The sequence below is a fragment of the Miniopterus schreibersii genome (genome assembly GCF_964146895.1).
Source record: "Miniopterus schreibersii genome assembly, chromosome: 1".
In the NCBI taxonomy this organism is placed as follows: Eukaryota; Metazoa; Chordata; class Mammalia; order Chiroptera; family Miniopteridae; genus Miniopterus; species Miniopterus schreibersii.
Window position 1 is genome coordinate 57,054,603 of NC_138101.1, and position 16,006 is coordinate 57,070,608.

At 35.7% G+C, this 16,006-nt stretch overlaps 1 protein-coding gene across 7 annotated transcripts in view; it reads left to right on the forward strand.

The window, feature by feature from the left end:
• PDLIM5 (PDZ and LIM domain 5) overlaps positions 1-15,585 on the forward strand; it is a 178,321-nt gene extending 162,736 nt beyond the window's left edge. For 6 of the 7 annotated variants that reach the window (XM_081128519.1, XM_081128518.1, XM_081128520.1 and 3 more), the window contains 4 exons: positions 5,525-5,705; positions 8,640-8,760; positions 10,976-11,091; positions 12,497-15,583. In XM_081128519.1, coding sequence (XP_080984645.1) covers positions 5,525-5,705; positions 8,640-8,760; positions 10,976-11,091; positions 12,497-12,586 — 508 coding nt within the window. In that variant the 3' untranslated portion in view covers positions 12,587-15,583. Of the gene's footprint in view, positions 1-5,524; positions 5,706-8,639; positions 8,761-10,975; positions 11,092-12,496 lie in introns of all 7 variants that reach the window. The other variant, XM_081128522.1, reaches the window with a different exon arrangement.
• The last annotated feature ends 421 nt before the right edge of the window (positions 15,586-16,006 follow it).

Consider the following 16,006-nt stretch of genomic DNA (forward strand, 5'->3'; position numbering starts at 1 on the left):
TTCAGGTCTTCACTCAATTATTAGGGTATTCCTGGCCACTCCCATCCACACACACACATTGTCTCCCTATTTCCCCTCTGCTTTATATTTATCCTCACATTTAAAAATCTAACATACCGTATGTTTTATCTTTTTTGTTGTCTCTCTCCCTCGTGTTAGAATGTAAGTTCCATGCAAGCAGGGCTTTTTCTGACTTTGTTTCTTGCTATAGTCTCTGCTCCCAGAACAGTGCCTGGCGTATATCACTGCATTTAGTAAATATTTGTTCAGTTGATGAATGAACTTTTAAAAAATATTCAGAGGAATACATGATATTAGTGTTGCCAACTTGAAATTACATTCCACTTGTCTCATTATATGGACTCACATTTCTCCTGCTTTTCTGATTTTATAATAACCTCAATATAAAGAATTGACTATAATTGCCTCTGATAAATTTGTTTTTAAAGATGATCAGTACTACCCTTTTTTAAGAACTCGTTTTTCTTATTCACCTTTATGTTTGGGCTCATTTCACTTATACAGTTATTCTTAAAGAGCATGCCTTTCATGTTTTTCAAATAAAAAGCTATTACAATGTTTTAAATGTAGTATTTTAAAGGGCTATGAGTTAAAGATGGTACTGGATAAAAGAACTATATATTTTTTGATGTTCCAAATTGGAAAGTATGGGCGTAATCCACTGGAAATGAAGATTTTCACATTACCGAATTGTTTCTTGCTCGGTGATTTCCATACTTTTCTCATAAGGAGAACCATCTCGGTGTCAAAAGTACGGTGTTTCTACATTTTTGGAAGGATTGTTAGTATTTCTGATTTCGAGTACTGTAAATCTTGTAAGATAGTTGCTGTGTTTCATTTTCTTCCTGCATTTGTGTTGTATGTCTTTGTGACTGTGTGTGTGCTGTGCATTTCCTCCCAGTAATCTTTTCTATTTCATTTTGTTTTTCTAGCTGTGTTGTTCCTCCGTTTGCTCATGGTAGGCCCTTCCTAAAAGTTGAGCATAATATAAACTGGCTTATACATTTTTATTATTTATTTTATCTAGTTAAGTAGAATATTAGATTCCATAATAGTTTTGAGCATGTGAGTTGCTTTTTATGTGACTTTGTTTTTAACTTTCGTTGATTAACTTCTCTTGATTTTTTAAACTTTTGTTTTTAACATCTATTGATGCAGTAAGTTTGGGTCAAATAAAATTTCTAATCTATAGTGACTGGGCCTTGGAGGGTTCCAGCTTTCAGTTCACCATCCACCGTGATCTTAGGAAAGTTGGCTAACTTCTACGATGTTAGCTTCATCTATTTATAGAGTTAATGTCTATCCCTGTGAGTTATTGTGAAAATTAAATAACAAAGGGAAGCAAGAACAAAGCATTTGATTTCAAAGTTAAATCTCTGTTAGATTGTGTCTGTTCAGTGTGGCTCAGTTGGTTGGGCTTGTCCTGTGTACTGAAAGGTTTCCAGTTGGGTTCTGGGTCAAGGTAGCCAATCGGTGTTTCTCTCTCTCTCTCTCCCTCTCCTCTCCTCTCTTTCTAAAAATCAATAAGAAAAAAATCTTAAAAAAAAAAGAAATTTGCAATTCCTTTCACCGTTCTATTTGTAAGCTTTTCTTTTCCTCTGTACTTTTCTCTTAGCATCCTTCCTTAGGTCTTTATTTTTTTCTTTTTGGCATAAGTCTTATAGAAGAGAAACAGGTTAAAAATGTCATGTCATAGCTCTTCTCCCTCAGCCAGTGCTTTAACTGTCTCCCCTCCCTCCCTCCCTCCCTCCCTCCCTCCCTCCCTCCCTCCCTCCCTCCCTTCATCAGTCAACAAGTATTTAGCAAGGGCTCATGAGGTGGAGAGTATCACAAGAGGTAGCTGAATACTTCATTCCACTTTGCAGTTATCCAAGCCTGCCATTCCAGTTTACAGATGGAAACCCAATCCTACCCGGAACTAGAAGAACTTCTTCAGTGCTAATCCGGTGTTAATGAATTTGTTAAATTAGTCTCTGCTGACACAGAGAAGAGAGTACTTTGTTATAAGTAGAAGATTTTATTGTTTAATCTCTACATAACTTTAAAGGCATTGATGGAAGATGCTTTCAGTGCAGCCAAGGAGTGTCAGGTTAGGCCAGTATCTGCACAGAGCATATTTGTTTAAGAAAGGAGATTTGGCAGGAGCAAGGGTCATTTTCAACTCACTTTTTAAAAGTGCAGAGGGAGTTTATTGTTGTTAAGATCCTTCACTATTCAAATTTGATTAAAAAAAACTAAGGAAATATCTTCAAATTACCCTTTTGATGGACAATAGTATTTATCTATTTTTTGTAGTGAACTGTAGTCCAGAAAGCTTTAAAAAAAAACACACTTAAGAATACATGAAATATAAGAAACCCTTCTAAATCACAAAAGGGAGCAAGAGAAGAATGAAAATTTTGAATGGGACTATTAAGAATGAACGGTGGACAGAAATTTGTCATTGAGACTGGATTAAACCTACAACAATGACATACATTCTTGCTACTGTTAGACTAAATTTGGCATTAAGCCTTCAAGCAGTCAACAAAATCAGGAGTTAATTTTGCAAATTACTATACAGTGAGATAGAAAGTAATTTTGCTACTCAGAAGAAGCAAAACTGTTCTCGTTGCAAATATCTGAAAGGTGCTTCTCCAAGGACTCCATGTGAAAATGGCCCTGTGTGGTCTAACAAAAAACACTCTCAACTTGCAGGAAGAACACAGGTGGATTCCTTGGAGCTATTTCTTGTAACAAGTGTCAGTGCAAACTGATGGTATCACACTGAACACTGGTCATTAAAGGAATAATTCTGTGCCATGGGTCTCTCTGATTTGTAGAACCTATTTCTCTGCTGGTCTGAGTTGATCTCAACACACATTTTAGAAAATCTTGAAAATGGATTTTATTGTTCTCAATCAATTGTTCTTAAATGTCTTTTTTTTTCCCCTCAGATGAACTTTATTAACAGTTTGGTAGCTCTGATAGACAAGTTCCAGGAGCAAAGCTTTTTATTCCAAGTGCATACCACCCCTTTGCTTTAACAGAATGCAGAGTTTGAGGTTGGTTGACTTCTTTGGCAAACTGAGGGGCCTAAGGTAAGGGTACTGGCCTCAAGGGGCCATCCAGGCTTATGAATGAGCTGAAGATGTGCTCTTATAAAACATTCACCCTACTTAACTGTTTTGAACTACTTTAATTAATGTCCAGACCAATGGTAGCATAAAACCCTGAAGTTCTTATGTTACGGTCACAGTAAATTTAGCCTGGCAGATTTTCCAGGCATATATAACCAGATACCCACCTGGTGGAAAAGCTTAGACTTCTCATAAAACTCTGTCTAGCTTTGAGCACTGTGACTTCTTGGTTTATCTTTGAAAGAAAACTATTTCTCAAATATATACTGAAAAAGTGAAGGGAGGAACTTGTTGAGCAGGACTGCTACTAATATACCAGTTCAAAATTGAGAGAGAGCCTACCAAAAGTAACATAGTTGGTTACATAGTAGGTGATCTGTAGCCTTTTATTTTTCTGTCAGGAATTAGTTAACAAAGGCATTCCTTGCTAGTGATGACAAAACTATAGTACCCTAAAGTTTAAAAAAATAATAATAAATTACTTGTCTCAAGTGCTAAGAGAGCTGCAAACACTAGCTTATACAAAATTGCATATTATTAATAAGAACCAAGGTCAGGGGATTTAAGAAGTAAAGATTGGTAGTTACAAAATAGTTACAGGGATGGAAAGTACAGCATAAAGAACATAGCCAATAAAATTTTAATACTTATGTATGGTGCCAGGTGCATAGTGGAAATACTGGGGGGAAACCCTTTGCAAAGTGTCTAACCACTAGGTTGTGCACCTGAAACTAATTCAAAATAATATTGAATGTAAACTGTAATAGAAAAATAAAATTTTAAGTTCTTTTTTAAGAAAGATACAAGGCAACAAAAAGTAGGGCGAGAAAACACCCTCTTATATCCCTGAGAACACATTTTAATCATTAGCAAGAGCCTTTCTACTTTCTTGACTCTTCCAGAATCAGGTGTTGGTTCTTAGTAAACATCAGTGTATTTGCAAAGAATTCCCAGTGGCAGGTAGTTACTGAGTATCAAAGTTTATATTATTTTCTAAATAACGTAAGGCTAAAGACTAAAAAAAAAAAATGTGACTTTATGATGCTTATTACTGTGACTTTGCCTGTTAATAATCTGCCTAAAAGTGAGGTATTTGATCTTAATAACAACTACCCTGTGGTGGCTCAGTGCTGGTAGCTGATGGTAAGGATATCAAAGGCGACAGGTATCGGTTGACCAGAGCAGTATACTAGGAACCAAGAAATTCAGCTTCTGGCCTTCACTCAGTGGTTTCATGGAATTTGTCATATCTTTTGAACATTCTGTACCTCAAAGCCTCTCCATCTCTTAAACCGAGTTCGTAATAACTACCCTGGTCTATCTCACAGGAATGTTGCATGGACGAATTAGATAAATGTACAAGTGCCTTGGAGGTAAAGCTGCTCTATGAAGAAAAATTAGTGTGATGTAACTACTGGAAAGAATGTTGTAGGGACTGGAATGGTTCATCTCTGCGGGCTTCGTGACTAGATAAGGCTTCATAATGGGTTCCTGTTAAGCAAACGAAACTCATCTTATCAGTTCATAACTGTATGGTATTTTATGGGGGGGAAAAAATCTCTTTACAAACATTTGTTACCTTGATGTAAATGTGCATTAAAAATAAGCCGTGTTTGAATTAAATAAAACCTTTCTAAATAGCTTCAAACAATCTCTGACACCCAGTTTACAGTTTCTGTAGTCATTTTGGAGGGTGAGAATTTGATGTGTTTAATAAAGTTGAAAAATATATGAAACTGTGTGTGGGGAATGTTTTATCAGGTAATATCTCTAAGACTGTGACATTACCAAATTGAGATTAAAAATATATATACATGTGTGTCTTTATTGATTTCAGAGAGAGGAAGGGAGAGGGAGAGAGAGAGAAACATCAATGAAGAGAGAATCATTGACCAGCTGCCTCCTGCAGGACCCCCACTGGGGGTGAAGCCCACGACCTGGGTATGTGCCCTGACTGGGAATCGAACCACGATCTCCTGGATCCTAGGTTGATGTTCAACTGCTGAGCCATGCCAGCTGGGCACCAAATTGAGATTTTTATTTCGTTTATTTTATAGAAATGCCTAACTCTCATATCTGCCTAAACCACATCTTTTTTTTTCTGGTTACTTTATGTTCTGTCACAGTTAACATCTTCATTCTCAATCATAATCATGACAGGGACAGACTCACTTATTACAACTCAAAAGACATAACTACCAAATTTTTTTTCACATAAATGGACAGAGTTTCTATGTAAACTTATAGCATCCATGCACTGAGTCCTTGAGAAGGAGAATTGAGCAAATGTTTAATTGTTTGGGCATTGTATAAAAGAGGTCCTATCTAGGCAAACTTGAGAAACTTTGATTCCTGAGCCAACTTGATCTCTTTACTTCTGGCAGGGGACCATTCCTAGTGGCACTGGGGAAATCTTGGCACCCAGAAGAATTTAACTGTGCTCATTGCAAAAATACGATGGCCTACATTGGATTTGTAGAGGAGAAGGGAGCCCTGTATTGTGAGCTGTGTTATGAGAAATTTTTTGCTCCTGAATGTGGTCGATGCCAAAGGAAGATCCTTGGAGTAAGTATTGGAAATCTTTTTATCCTGAGTGAATTTTAAAGGAGAATAATTTTTGTTATGGACCCCTTGTATCATTTTGACCCCCCCCCCCTTTTTGCTTGGTACCCTGTCTATTTTCATCTCTGTTTATTATTGTAAAGCAAAACTAAATAGACCTCTGTAGATAGGACTTAGGGGGTTAAGTTGTCTTTGGTTTTGTCTTACTGAGTGCTGGTTTGTCTGGTGAAAGTCTAGCCACTGTGGGGGAAAAATAATTTACTGTGGGTGTGCTACCTCCACAGGACCCTGTTTGCTCAGGAATGAAGAGGTCATACAGGACCACACACATCGGAGTTCTTAGAACTGACACCTTCACTGCTTTAAATTAAATTCCATAGCTTTTATAAGAGCAGCATTTCCCTACTTGTCAGGGTTCAAGCACAGGGCACAGATCTCATGAAGTATATAAAACAGGCTTATAAATGATATATTTTTCTTGAATGCATATAATGTTTAAAAATATAACCTCAGCTTTATGAGAGTATACATGTATAGAAAAATAATAAAACCACACCTTTTTAATTTTTTTTGCAAAAAGGGAGTAATTTAGGTGTCAGGTACATAATAATAAATAATGAATGAATGAATTTTCTACTCTGGAATACCCAGTTTGCAATTACAAAGTAAGAGTCAGGCATTTCCTGTGGGTGCCCAGGAGTTGGAATTTTACTTCAGAAGCAGCCAGGTTGCCTGGTCTCATACAAAACTCAAACAACTAATACAAAATTTGGAAATGACATTGCCGAATTCTAATATTCTCAATATGAAACTATAATAATGAAACACTAAATTCATATCAAATAAGAGAAAAGTTAGCATGAATTATAGAGTAGTAATTTTAGAATATATCTTTAAATATGTCTTAAACTTTGAGGACACTTAGAAATCAAATTTACCACATGAAATATTTCTATAGTATTAATTTATACAATATGTTGGGAACAAAAGGATGGAATGGTTCAGGCTGTATCTTCCCAAATGACAATTAATACTTAGTATATGTTAATACTGTTTTATTATATAAATCTATTCTATGAATTCTAGAATAATTAATAAAACAAAGTCAAGAAACAGTTTTAGAACCAAATGATGTTCTAGGAAATGGAAACCTTACACTCGTTGCTTCAGAGGTGGGCCAGAACTTCACTAAAAGGACAGATTCTCTAGATTGTGTTTTAGTTGTTTGAATGTAACCTAAACCAAGGTTCGACTGCCTGCTGCCATCAAAGCCGAACTCATGAGACAGATGCTGGTAAAAAGGAAAGAGGTTTATTCAGTGCCAGTCACTTGAGAAGATGGGGGGCTCTTGTTGCAAAGCTCATCTCCCCCACGTTAGTGCAGGCCAAGGTTTTCATAAGGAGGGAGAGGGAAAGCAGAACAAAGAGATCAAAGGGAGGGAGTTGGAAAGTTCTCTACGTGCAGACCAGCACTGTCCATTCTGATAAGGATCTCTAGCAGGTCAAGTAATGGTCTGATGTCATCTGGTTCTGTGTCATCCTGGTTCTGTGGGTGAAGGTCAGCAAATCTTCTGTAACTGGGATGCCTGAAGGTCAGAGTCTGTCTCTTCTGAAGTTAGTTCCTAAGATTCTTATACAAACATGCTGTTTATCTCTAAGCTACATATTATTCAAAGGTAGCATTTATAGAAATAATGTCAAAAGAATGGTGGGGTGGGTTACAATTCTTCCCTGTTACATGAATCCCTATTAAAGAAGGAATAGTAATCTGTGTCAAGTATAAAGGGAAGTATGTGCTGGAAGCCTTGGGAAATGATTTGATTGATTGTACATTTGTTATACATGTTCATGGTAATCTTTTGGGATCTAAACAACTGTCATTTCTTTCCATTGCCCTTCAGTAGTGAACTATGGCATTTTCTATGGTTAATAATTTATTCTATATCATTTTCTTTTATTTTGACAATATTTTTATTAAGAGAAAATATTTCACTCTACAATTAGAAAATACAAAAAATAAAAAGAATGAAATGAAAATGACCTATATACTTACCAATCCTCAATAATTCCTGTTAACTTTAGGATGGATTTTCTTCCACTTTTCTCCTTATAAGTAATTCATTTACAAAATAATAACCATACTTTATGTCTAGCACCCTCTTTTTGTGAACAGTATTATGCAAAGAGTAAATTCCCATGTTATTAACTATTCTTCAAAAATGATTTTTAATGGCTCCATCTCTCTCTCTCTCAATCCAAAGAAATGATTACTCCTTACAAAATCGACTGCCCAAAACTTTTACTAGTTAAAATCTGGTCCAAGTTTTTGATATTTGGTATATTTAACCATAGGCTATTGTTGACTAGAATCCATGCTTTGTGGTTCAAATTTAGATACTCTTTTGAGTGTATGCTTAGTACAGTCACAGCTGATTCCCAAAACACTAAACATGTGTTAAACTGATTGGATTACACTGATTAGGTTATTGTTTCCATAATGCACCAAAGTATAGGTTTGTTTTAGTTTTTAAATGTTTGCCCTTCCTCCATGAGATTTTCAAGATAATACTATGAAACCTTTATAAGTTAATGTTTCCTGACACCCTTTGAGAGAAAGCAGAATGTATTGTAGCAAGTGCTTATGAAATGCTTACTTTATTCACTTGTGTAGTATTTAACACACTAGTTCATTCTTTAAATAGGTTTATTGATAGTATTTGTGGGAAATGCACATGTTATATAGTGCATTGATTTAGTTGATTTTCCAGTCTGTCCTTATGTATCTCCTGTTAGGAGGAAAGCTCAAGGCAAAGACAAAGCACACATGTCTACTTTGTGTCAGTTTAGGATGGCTGTATTGGTTGAGCTAGCAGAATAAGTAGTTGTGTATTGTCATCTTTTTTTTTATTTTTTACATCCAATTATTTTTCTGTAACAGGAAGTCATCAATGCTTTGAAACAAACTTGGCATGTTTCCTGTTTTGTGTGTGTGGCCTGTGGAAAACCCATTCGTAATAACGTCTTTCACTTGGAGGATGGTGAACCTTACTGTGAGACTGGTAAGCTGCTGAAGCAATTAGGTTCTTAAGTTTTGAATGAAGGTAAAACATTAACCCTTATATTACTATAAACTTCAAAGGAAATATTAGGCAAAATCGTTTTCCTAATTGTTTTAGTAACATTTAATGTTTCCCTAAATATATAGTAAAAAAAAAACTATGTATACTTTTATGTGACTGTCAAAACAGATATTCCCAACTTAATTAAGAGATGTGAGTATGTAAGCATTACTTAGGAGAAAAACATTTTGCTTGAGTCCCCAATAATTTATGGTTATAAGTTCTATCAAATCATGTAGCTTACAGCCACCTCTTCAACTTCATTAAGTAGATTTTGAGTGGTTATAAACATGACAAATGTTCAACTTTTGAGTATGCTACCGATTTGCTCTTTAAGGCAATTGCCTTGACAATAAATTGGAAGTCCTTTGTTACTTTTACTGAATGGGAGGGTAATCCTGGCTTGGATTACTCCCTTGGTAAACTTATTTTTAATAAACTAGGCTCTAAGGACCAATCTACTACCCTTGCTTTAGTCCCTGGACACTTCTCCCTCCCAAAGGCTGTAAGGGGACTTTCATAACACTTATTTATTAATATTACCCTTGCCTAGGTATTACTACTGCACATACACTTTTCATAAATAAAATATTTTCCCTTTACCATGCCTTCATTCACTGTACTGCGTTCCCACCGTGGAGTTCTGCTTTTGTTCTATGTTGAATATCAACGTGTGGCGCTGCAAGAAGAGGCTGTTCCACAATAGGTTAAAGGAGCTTCTAATTTGAGGCTGGTCAACACCACTCCTTTTTTGCTCACTCAGTATCCTCTTATTTTCACCTTTCTCTTAGTTCCCATTAGGCCCAATCTAGTTCTATGTCAGACTCTCCACCAGGAAGCCCTGTGGAAATTCCAGTGGCTTTTTTGGGACAGCTTGGCTACAAGCTGGCTGCCCTGATTCAACCAGAATCCTTCACATTTTGTAATGCCACTCAATTCTCCTGAAGAAGGAGCTGTTTGTTTGTTTGTTTTAAAAGCTTTGCAAGACATTTTGACCAGATAGTCCCTATTTAGCCAAAAAAATTAATAAAACTACCTAGTCTTGATATCGTATTTAATGTAGTCTAAGAAGCCATATTTTTAAAAACCCGAAATTGCTTACAGAAAGGAGAAAACATTATTGAAGTCTTATTTAAATGTCACTTCTGATCATCTTGGTCTACTCTTTTTTCTTTTTTTAACCCCCCCCAGACTTGTTCTTAACCCAGTCCACTGTCCCAAAACCTAGAAGTCATCTTGGATTCTGCTCTTCCCCTCCTCCCTATATCCAGCTTAATCACTAAATTCTAACATACATACCCCCAAAGTAGGTATTGAATTCATTCCTTTCCCCCCATCTCAGTCACCACCCCTGAATCCAGCTCCTTCTTACCCTTTGTCTGGACATTGTAATTGCCAACTAAATGGTGTATCTTCTGTTCCCCAGCCCTCAACTAGCAGTTACAGTAACATTTGTTTAAATGTGAATCAGATGGTGCTTGATGCCTTCATGGCTTCCATTAGAGTCCAAACTAGATGCTCGACCAGGGCCCGCTTTGCCAGCCTCGTTCCTGCCGCCTTCCAGTCACTGGCTGCTGGCCATACTCTGCCCCTTTGTTGTTTCTGAGCAAGTTAAGATCCTTCCCGCCTCAGGGCTTTTGTATCGCTGGTTCTTCTAACTGGAAGGTTCTTCCCCAGCTTTTCCAGGGTGGTTCCTCATTTCTTTTTCAAGTCTCAACGTAACGATTACCTCCTCAGAGAGAGGCCTTTTCTAACCCACCTATATAATGTTATATCACAGTTATTTTGTACCCCCAGTTGTTTTATATCACATCACTATTTTCTTTCCTTCATGGTACTTTTTATAATCTGAAATTATTTATTTAAAAAATAACAATAAATTAGGACATTCTGCTCCCAAAGAGAATACAAGCCCCTTGAGGAGAGCAACCACATCTGTATTCCTTACCACCAGACCCCTGACCAGTGCCTAGAGCAGTGCATGGCACACAGTAGGACTCTGTGGCTATGTGTTGAATAGTGCTAAGGAATATTGAAGATTGCTAAGAAAGGTGAATCAAGCTGCACACCATAGCCAAATTGTGTTGCTGCTTTCTAGGAACTATCATTCTAAAGCTCTGTCATATTTAATTGTGCCTCCTACCCCCCTCTACAGATTACTACGCCCTGTTTGGTACTATATGCCGTGGATGTGAGTTTCCCATAGAAGCTGGCGACATGTTCCTGGAAGCTCTGGGCTACACCTGGCACGATACTTGCTTTGTGTGCTCAGTAAGTGAACTCATTTCCAAATTAAAGGAGCACAGTGTGGCCGATTCTAGCATGAACACTAAATGGAAATAACAGTTCTTGTATCTTTCAGTCCTTCAAACCTAAAAATATTTTTACTGTGATTTTGAAAGTTTTTTATTAAAATTTTTTAGCACTTTTAGAAATTATTTGGCATAGACTAAGATGCTTACCCTTTAGAGAAAATCCTATTTTTAATACATTTTTGTTTATAAGGAGAAGCTATATATTTCTTAAAACAGTAAGAGTCCTTTACTTAAAAAACAAAACAAAACTCTTACTGGAGTGTTTTTAGTAATTTTTGGAAGCATAGGTATTTCTTAAAATAGAAATAAATAATTATTAAAAATCTATTATTAATTAACATTGGAAGTAAACTGTATGTTAATTTTCTTCCTTAGTAATAGTCCATGAATATTCTTTCTTTTTGAGATGATAACCATGTAGTAATATGTTTACCTATTGCATTTGCTATTTTAAAATTTTTTATTTTATTTTTTATGAGGATAGATATTTAGAGATTAACATTAACCTAAGATAGATAGATAGATAGATAGATAGAGAGATAGATAGATATAAAATTTAGCAAGTAAACATTCAATAAAGGTATTCAGATGTTTGATTTTTTTTTAATTAGGTTTAATATATCTAATAGCTTTCAATACCCAATGTATGAAGGGGAAAAGGTCATGTTAATTGAAGTCAAATAATTATCCCAGATGTTGCCATTGAACTCTGTCTAGTTTACCTCATTCGACTCTTGGATGTCATAAAATTTATTTAAAACAACAACAAAAAACTTTTAGCAGATTTGCCTTCTCCTATTCTCTGGTAGAGCTGCTCATGAGCATTATTAACAAAGGCAATAGGAAAGAGAAGACATAAATGTGGTTGCTTAATTGACTGCATAATCATCCAGCAGCCAGAAGTAGACCAGGGTTTTCACTGTAAGAAGCAAAGGAATGTACTGAAAAGAACTCTCAAGCACTTGGGAGCTTGCGAATGTTTGGGAAAGCAATCGTGCTGTGTTTTCTGTTTGAATGCTTTGGTTTTCTACAACAGGAGGCAGATTAAAAGCATCGATTAGAATTTGGGAAGAGAAATTATATTTAGTGTGACCTCTTTAGGTGGTAATTTTTAATTAGGGCCAAGTGCTTTACTCCCAATAAAGAGAAATAATGATCAGTAATTTAAATAAATGAGAATGCATTCCAGAAAAAGTTATTCTTCATTGTTCTTGAAAGATTACATGGAATATAGTAACTGAATGTCAGGAAGTCTAACAACCAACTAAAGTGCTTTTATTAACCATGGGGTGAAAAACTATTTCTCCTTCATGCATACTTGACAAAAGAAGATATTTCCTTACATAACGCTTTTTTTTCAGGTGTGTTGTGAGAGTTTGGAAGGTCAGACCTTTTTCTCCAAGAAGGACAAGCCACTTTGCAAGAAACATGCTCATTCGGTGAATTTTTGAAAGTCAACGGTTCAGGAGAAGAGAAAGAAATTTGAAGAGAAAGAGGAAAATTAAATTTACCAATTAATTTTTAGATTTAATATTTATATGGATTTTTGAAAAATAGTAGTAGCCTTGAAGGGATAAGTTCCAGCTTTAAAAACCAAATCTATAAGGAAATACTTGGCTTCATAATGTAAAGAGACAGTTTGACACTTGTCATTACTTTTTCCGTGTATTTTCTGCCCATAAAGTAACTTTTATAAAAATCCATTTCCTGGCTGACTATTAAATTCATCTTAGAATAAATTAGTGAAGAATTAAATTTTAGAATAAAACTACAACCTCTATGCTGAAATAATTATGCTTTCCTTATTAGGTAGGTAGTTATGAGTAGATCTGTAAAAGGCCATGAAAATGCCTTATACTTTATCAATAAGTGAAACATTGTATTTTTTTCTTAAATAATGTTTATCTTTGAAACAGTGAATAGGAGTTTAAACAGAGAGTTTTATCAGTAGTTGGTGTCCCTTTTTAAAAACTATGTGCATTTTTAATTTTACAATTGATCATTCCAGTAGGAAAGGTCAGTGAGATCTTGATCAAAATGCGCCATGCCAGTAAGATGCTCTATTTTTCCATCCCTCCCAAAAGCCACCATACAGCTTATAAATCTCAAATACGACCATAACTTTGGACTGTGAGGGTTTTCTCTCTCTTCAAGAGAATGAGTAGAAAAGAATGTGATTGGGAATTATGGTGTAATCCCCTCCCCAAACTCCCCCTTTTTTGACAGTGAACTAGTTTCAGAGTTGTACTACTGACTGATGAAGGTTTAAGAACTCTCTTTGCAGAATAATTTTTTTCTTTAATTCTCCATTAGAAAAATAAAAGATTGACTTGAGCATGTGATAAAAATCTAGATTTTTTTTTTTCTTTTGATAATTCTCTTTCAATAATAAATGAACCACTTCCAGATGTGATCATGAAGTTTGGAAAACTTTTATGCACAGAGTTTTGGTAGTAGAGGAGGGGAACATGATTAATTACTCAGACTGGCCTATTTGTTTTCTTCTTTTTGGGGAGGGAAAACATAGATCCACATGAAGACAGAGAAACAACTGTGGTAAAATTGTAGATCCTATTGACATTTGCCCAGTAAGAAAAGAATTTACAGCAGTTGATAGTTTTTATTTTTATTTCCAGAATGGATGAAGGCTCATGATCCCACTGAGTTATAATTTAAATACGTTTGGAGCAAGGTGCTTTTAAATCTGAGATTGAGCCCCAAGTCCTTCCTCCCCATCACTCAGTAATGACTTACCTTCCATTGTGTACATGTTTGTTGTAGAGGGGACTTTCAGGCTACAGTATTTGTTTAACCTCTCCAAGAACTTTTCATGGCCTCTGTCCTGGAAGATGTTAATTTATAGTCTAGCAGATTTAAATTATATGCAGATAATAATTAACTGGGGATAAAAGAATGAGAAGGGTGACATGAAGTGGCAAATGGAATGCTTCAAGTAGCAACCCCAGACCACCTCCTCACCCTGCATCTTGTAGGGAGGCAGGAAGTTTATGTTGTTGTTTTTTAAAGTGCTGGAACTGAATTGTGTATTATTATTGCTGCTGAAACCACCTAGAGAAGACATACTAGCTAATATGCATTGTCATACCTTAGTGTCAGTCTCTCGCTTTACGCAGTATAAAATTAGTTGGTGGTTTTGTTTCGGTGTGGTAGGAGTTTCTTTTTGTTATTTAGTTCTGCCTTTATAGACTATATGCCAAGATACTATTTGATCAGTCAATGGCATTTGGGTATTTCCTTCAAATAATTTTATTTCACCTGGATTTCCTATAAAATTATCTTACATTAATATATCATCTTTTATTAGACTTCTCTTTCTGCATATTAATCATAGAGCATAATGTTGCATTTCTCTACATTTTATCCCTAAGAGGGTGACATTACTTCCTAATTTATCATCGTCTCTTCTGTGGCAAAGCTTTCTGTCGATTCCTAAAACAGTTAATCCTATGAAATAAATATTGATTATAACCCAGAAGAATCTATTTTCCAGTGGGGAAGGCCATATTTAACACCCCAGTGTTAATCTCTTAATAACTCAGGCAGAGCACTTTATTATTCTGACGCGCTCCCTGAATATTTATTTTTCTGATTATAAATGTTCCATGTAAGTAGCATTTTTTAAATTATTACCTCTTTACTGTAGAGCATTTACTTTTAATCTCTCTAGATGTATATTTTGGATTGCTGTACTTAGCACAACGTCCCCTATTTGGAGGTCCCACTTGGAGAATGTTAGTGATAAGTTCAGATTTGTAACGTTTCTCTAGACTTACAAGGACAGAATGTTGCCCCCCGAAGGAGCAGCCCAAAAGCAGTCCCCTGTGCTTATGCTTATAGTAGCTTACATATTTCCTATTGATTCAGTTACATTTAGAGTCTAAAACTAAGACCTAATCATCTGATCAGTATTAAGACAGAAAGAAGGGTTTAAATCTTCAAATTATTAGTGCAGCATTATGTAAAAATTATCTACAACAAAAATGTACTCATGATACCATTTTCAAGGGGTACTATGTTAGGATCACTTTTATAGAAAGTCATGTCTTCCTTTCCCTGTTCAGGTGTGAATCTGGTAGTGGTATGTTAACATTTTGTGATGTTTGCAGTTCAGTCGTCTCTATGGAAAGGAGAGGTTCTTCACACAGGGAAGGGGAAACATACTGAGTAATTTCACACAAATCTAATGTGGCTTCTGTTTGTCACTCTTCATCCCCCAAATGTTTGAAGATACTGGGTTTGGATTCTCAATGTATCATTTGCCTTATCTATTAATCTTTATTTTCTGTTTCTTTACATTTTTAAGTTTGTATATACATCTGTGCTGTTTTGCTTCTGGATATATTTTCTAATTAAAAACCACATGAGAAATATAATCAGTATAGTAATACCTTATTGAGCACATAATAAATAAACAGCTGCAGTGATGTAGACAAGTTCTCCTGGTTTTTCTTTGGGGTGGCAAGTAGTTTATATGAAGTTATCAGGGGAAGAAACCGTGTTCACAGGACAGGAAGGGGTGTGGTAATTCTCAGGAGAATCTCCTTATGACATTTGCTTATCGAAGTGTCCCAGAAACAAAACATTTGAAAATATTGTCACATTTATTTGACTTTAACACTTGCGCTCTGCATGTAGCACATATACACAGATGTTTATGACTGTATTGATAAATAAGCTCTTTGTTCCTTTAAAATATTTACTACTGAAATTATTTTATTGGAGCAGCCTGTCCCTCCAAGCATCCTATTGTATCATATATCACATTCCAACAACATAAGTCATCTTCTGCATGTTCACAGCTTTCATTGACCAGGGTCCGTTACCTATGCGTAACTCATCCTGCTCTCATT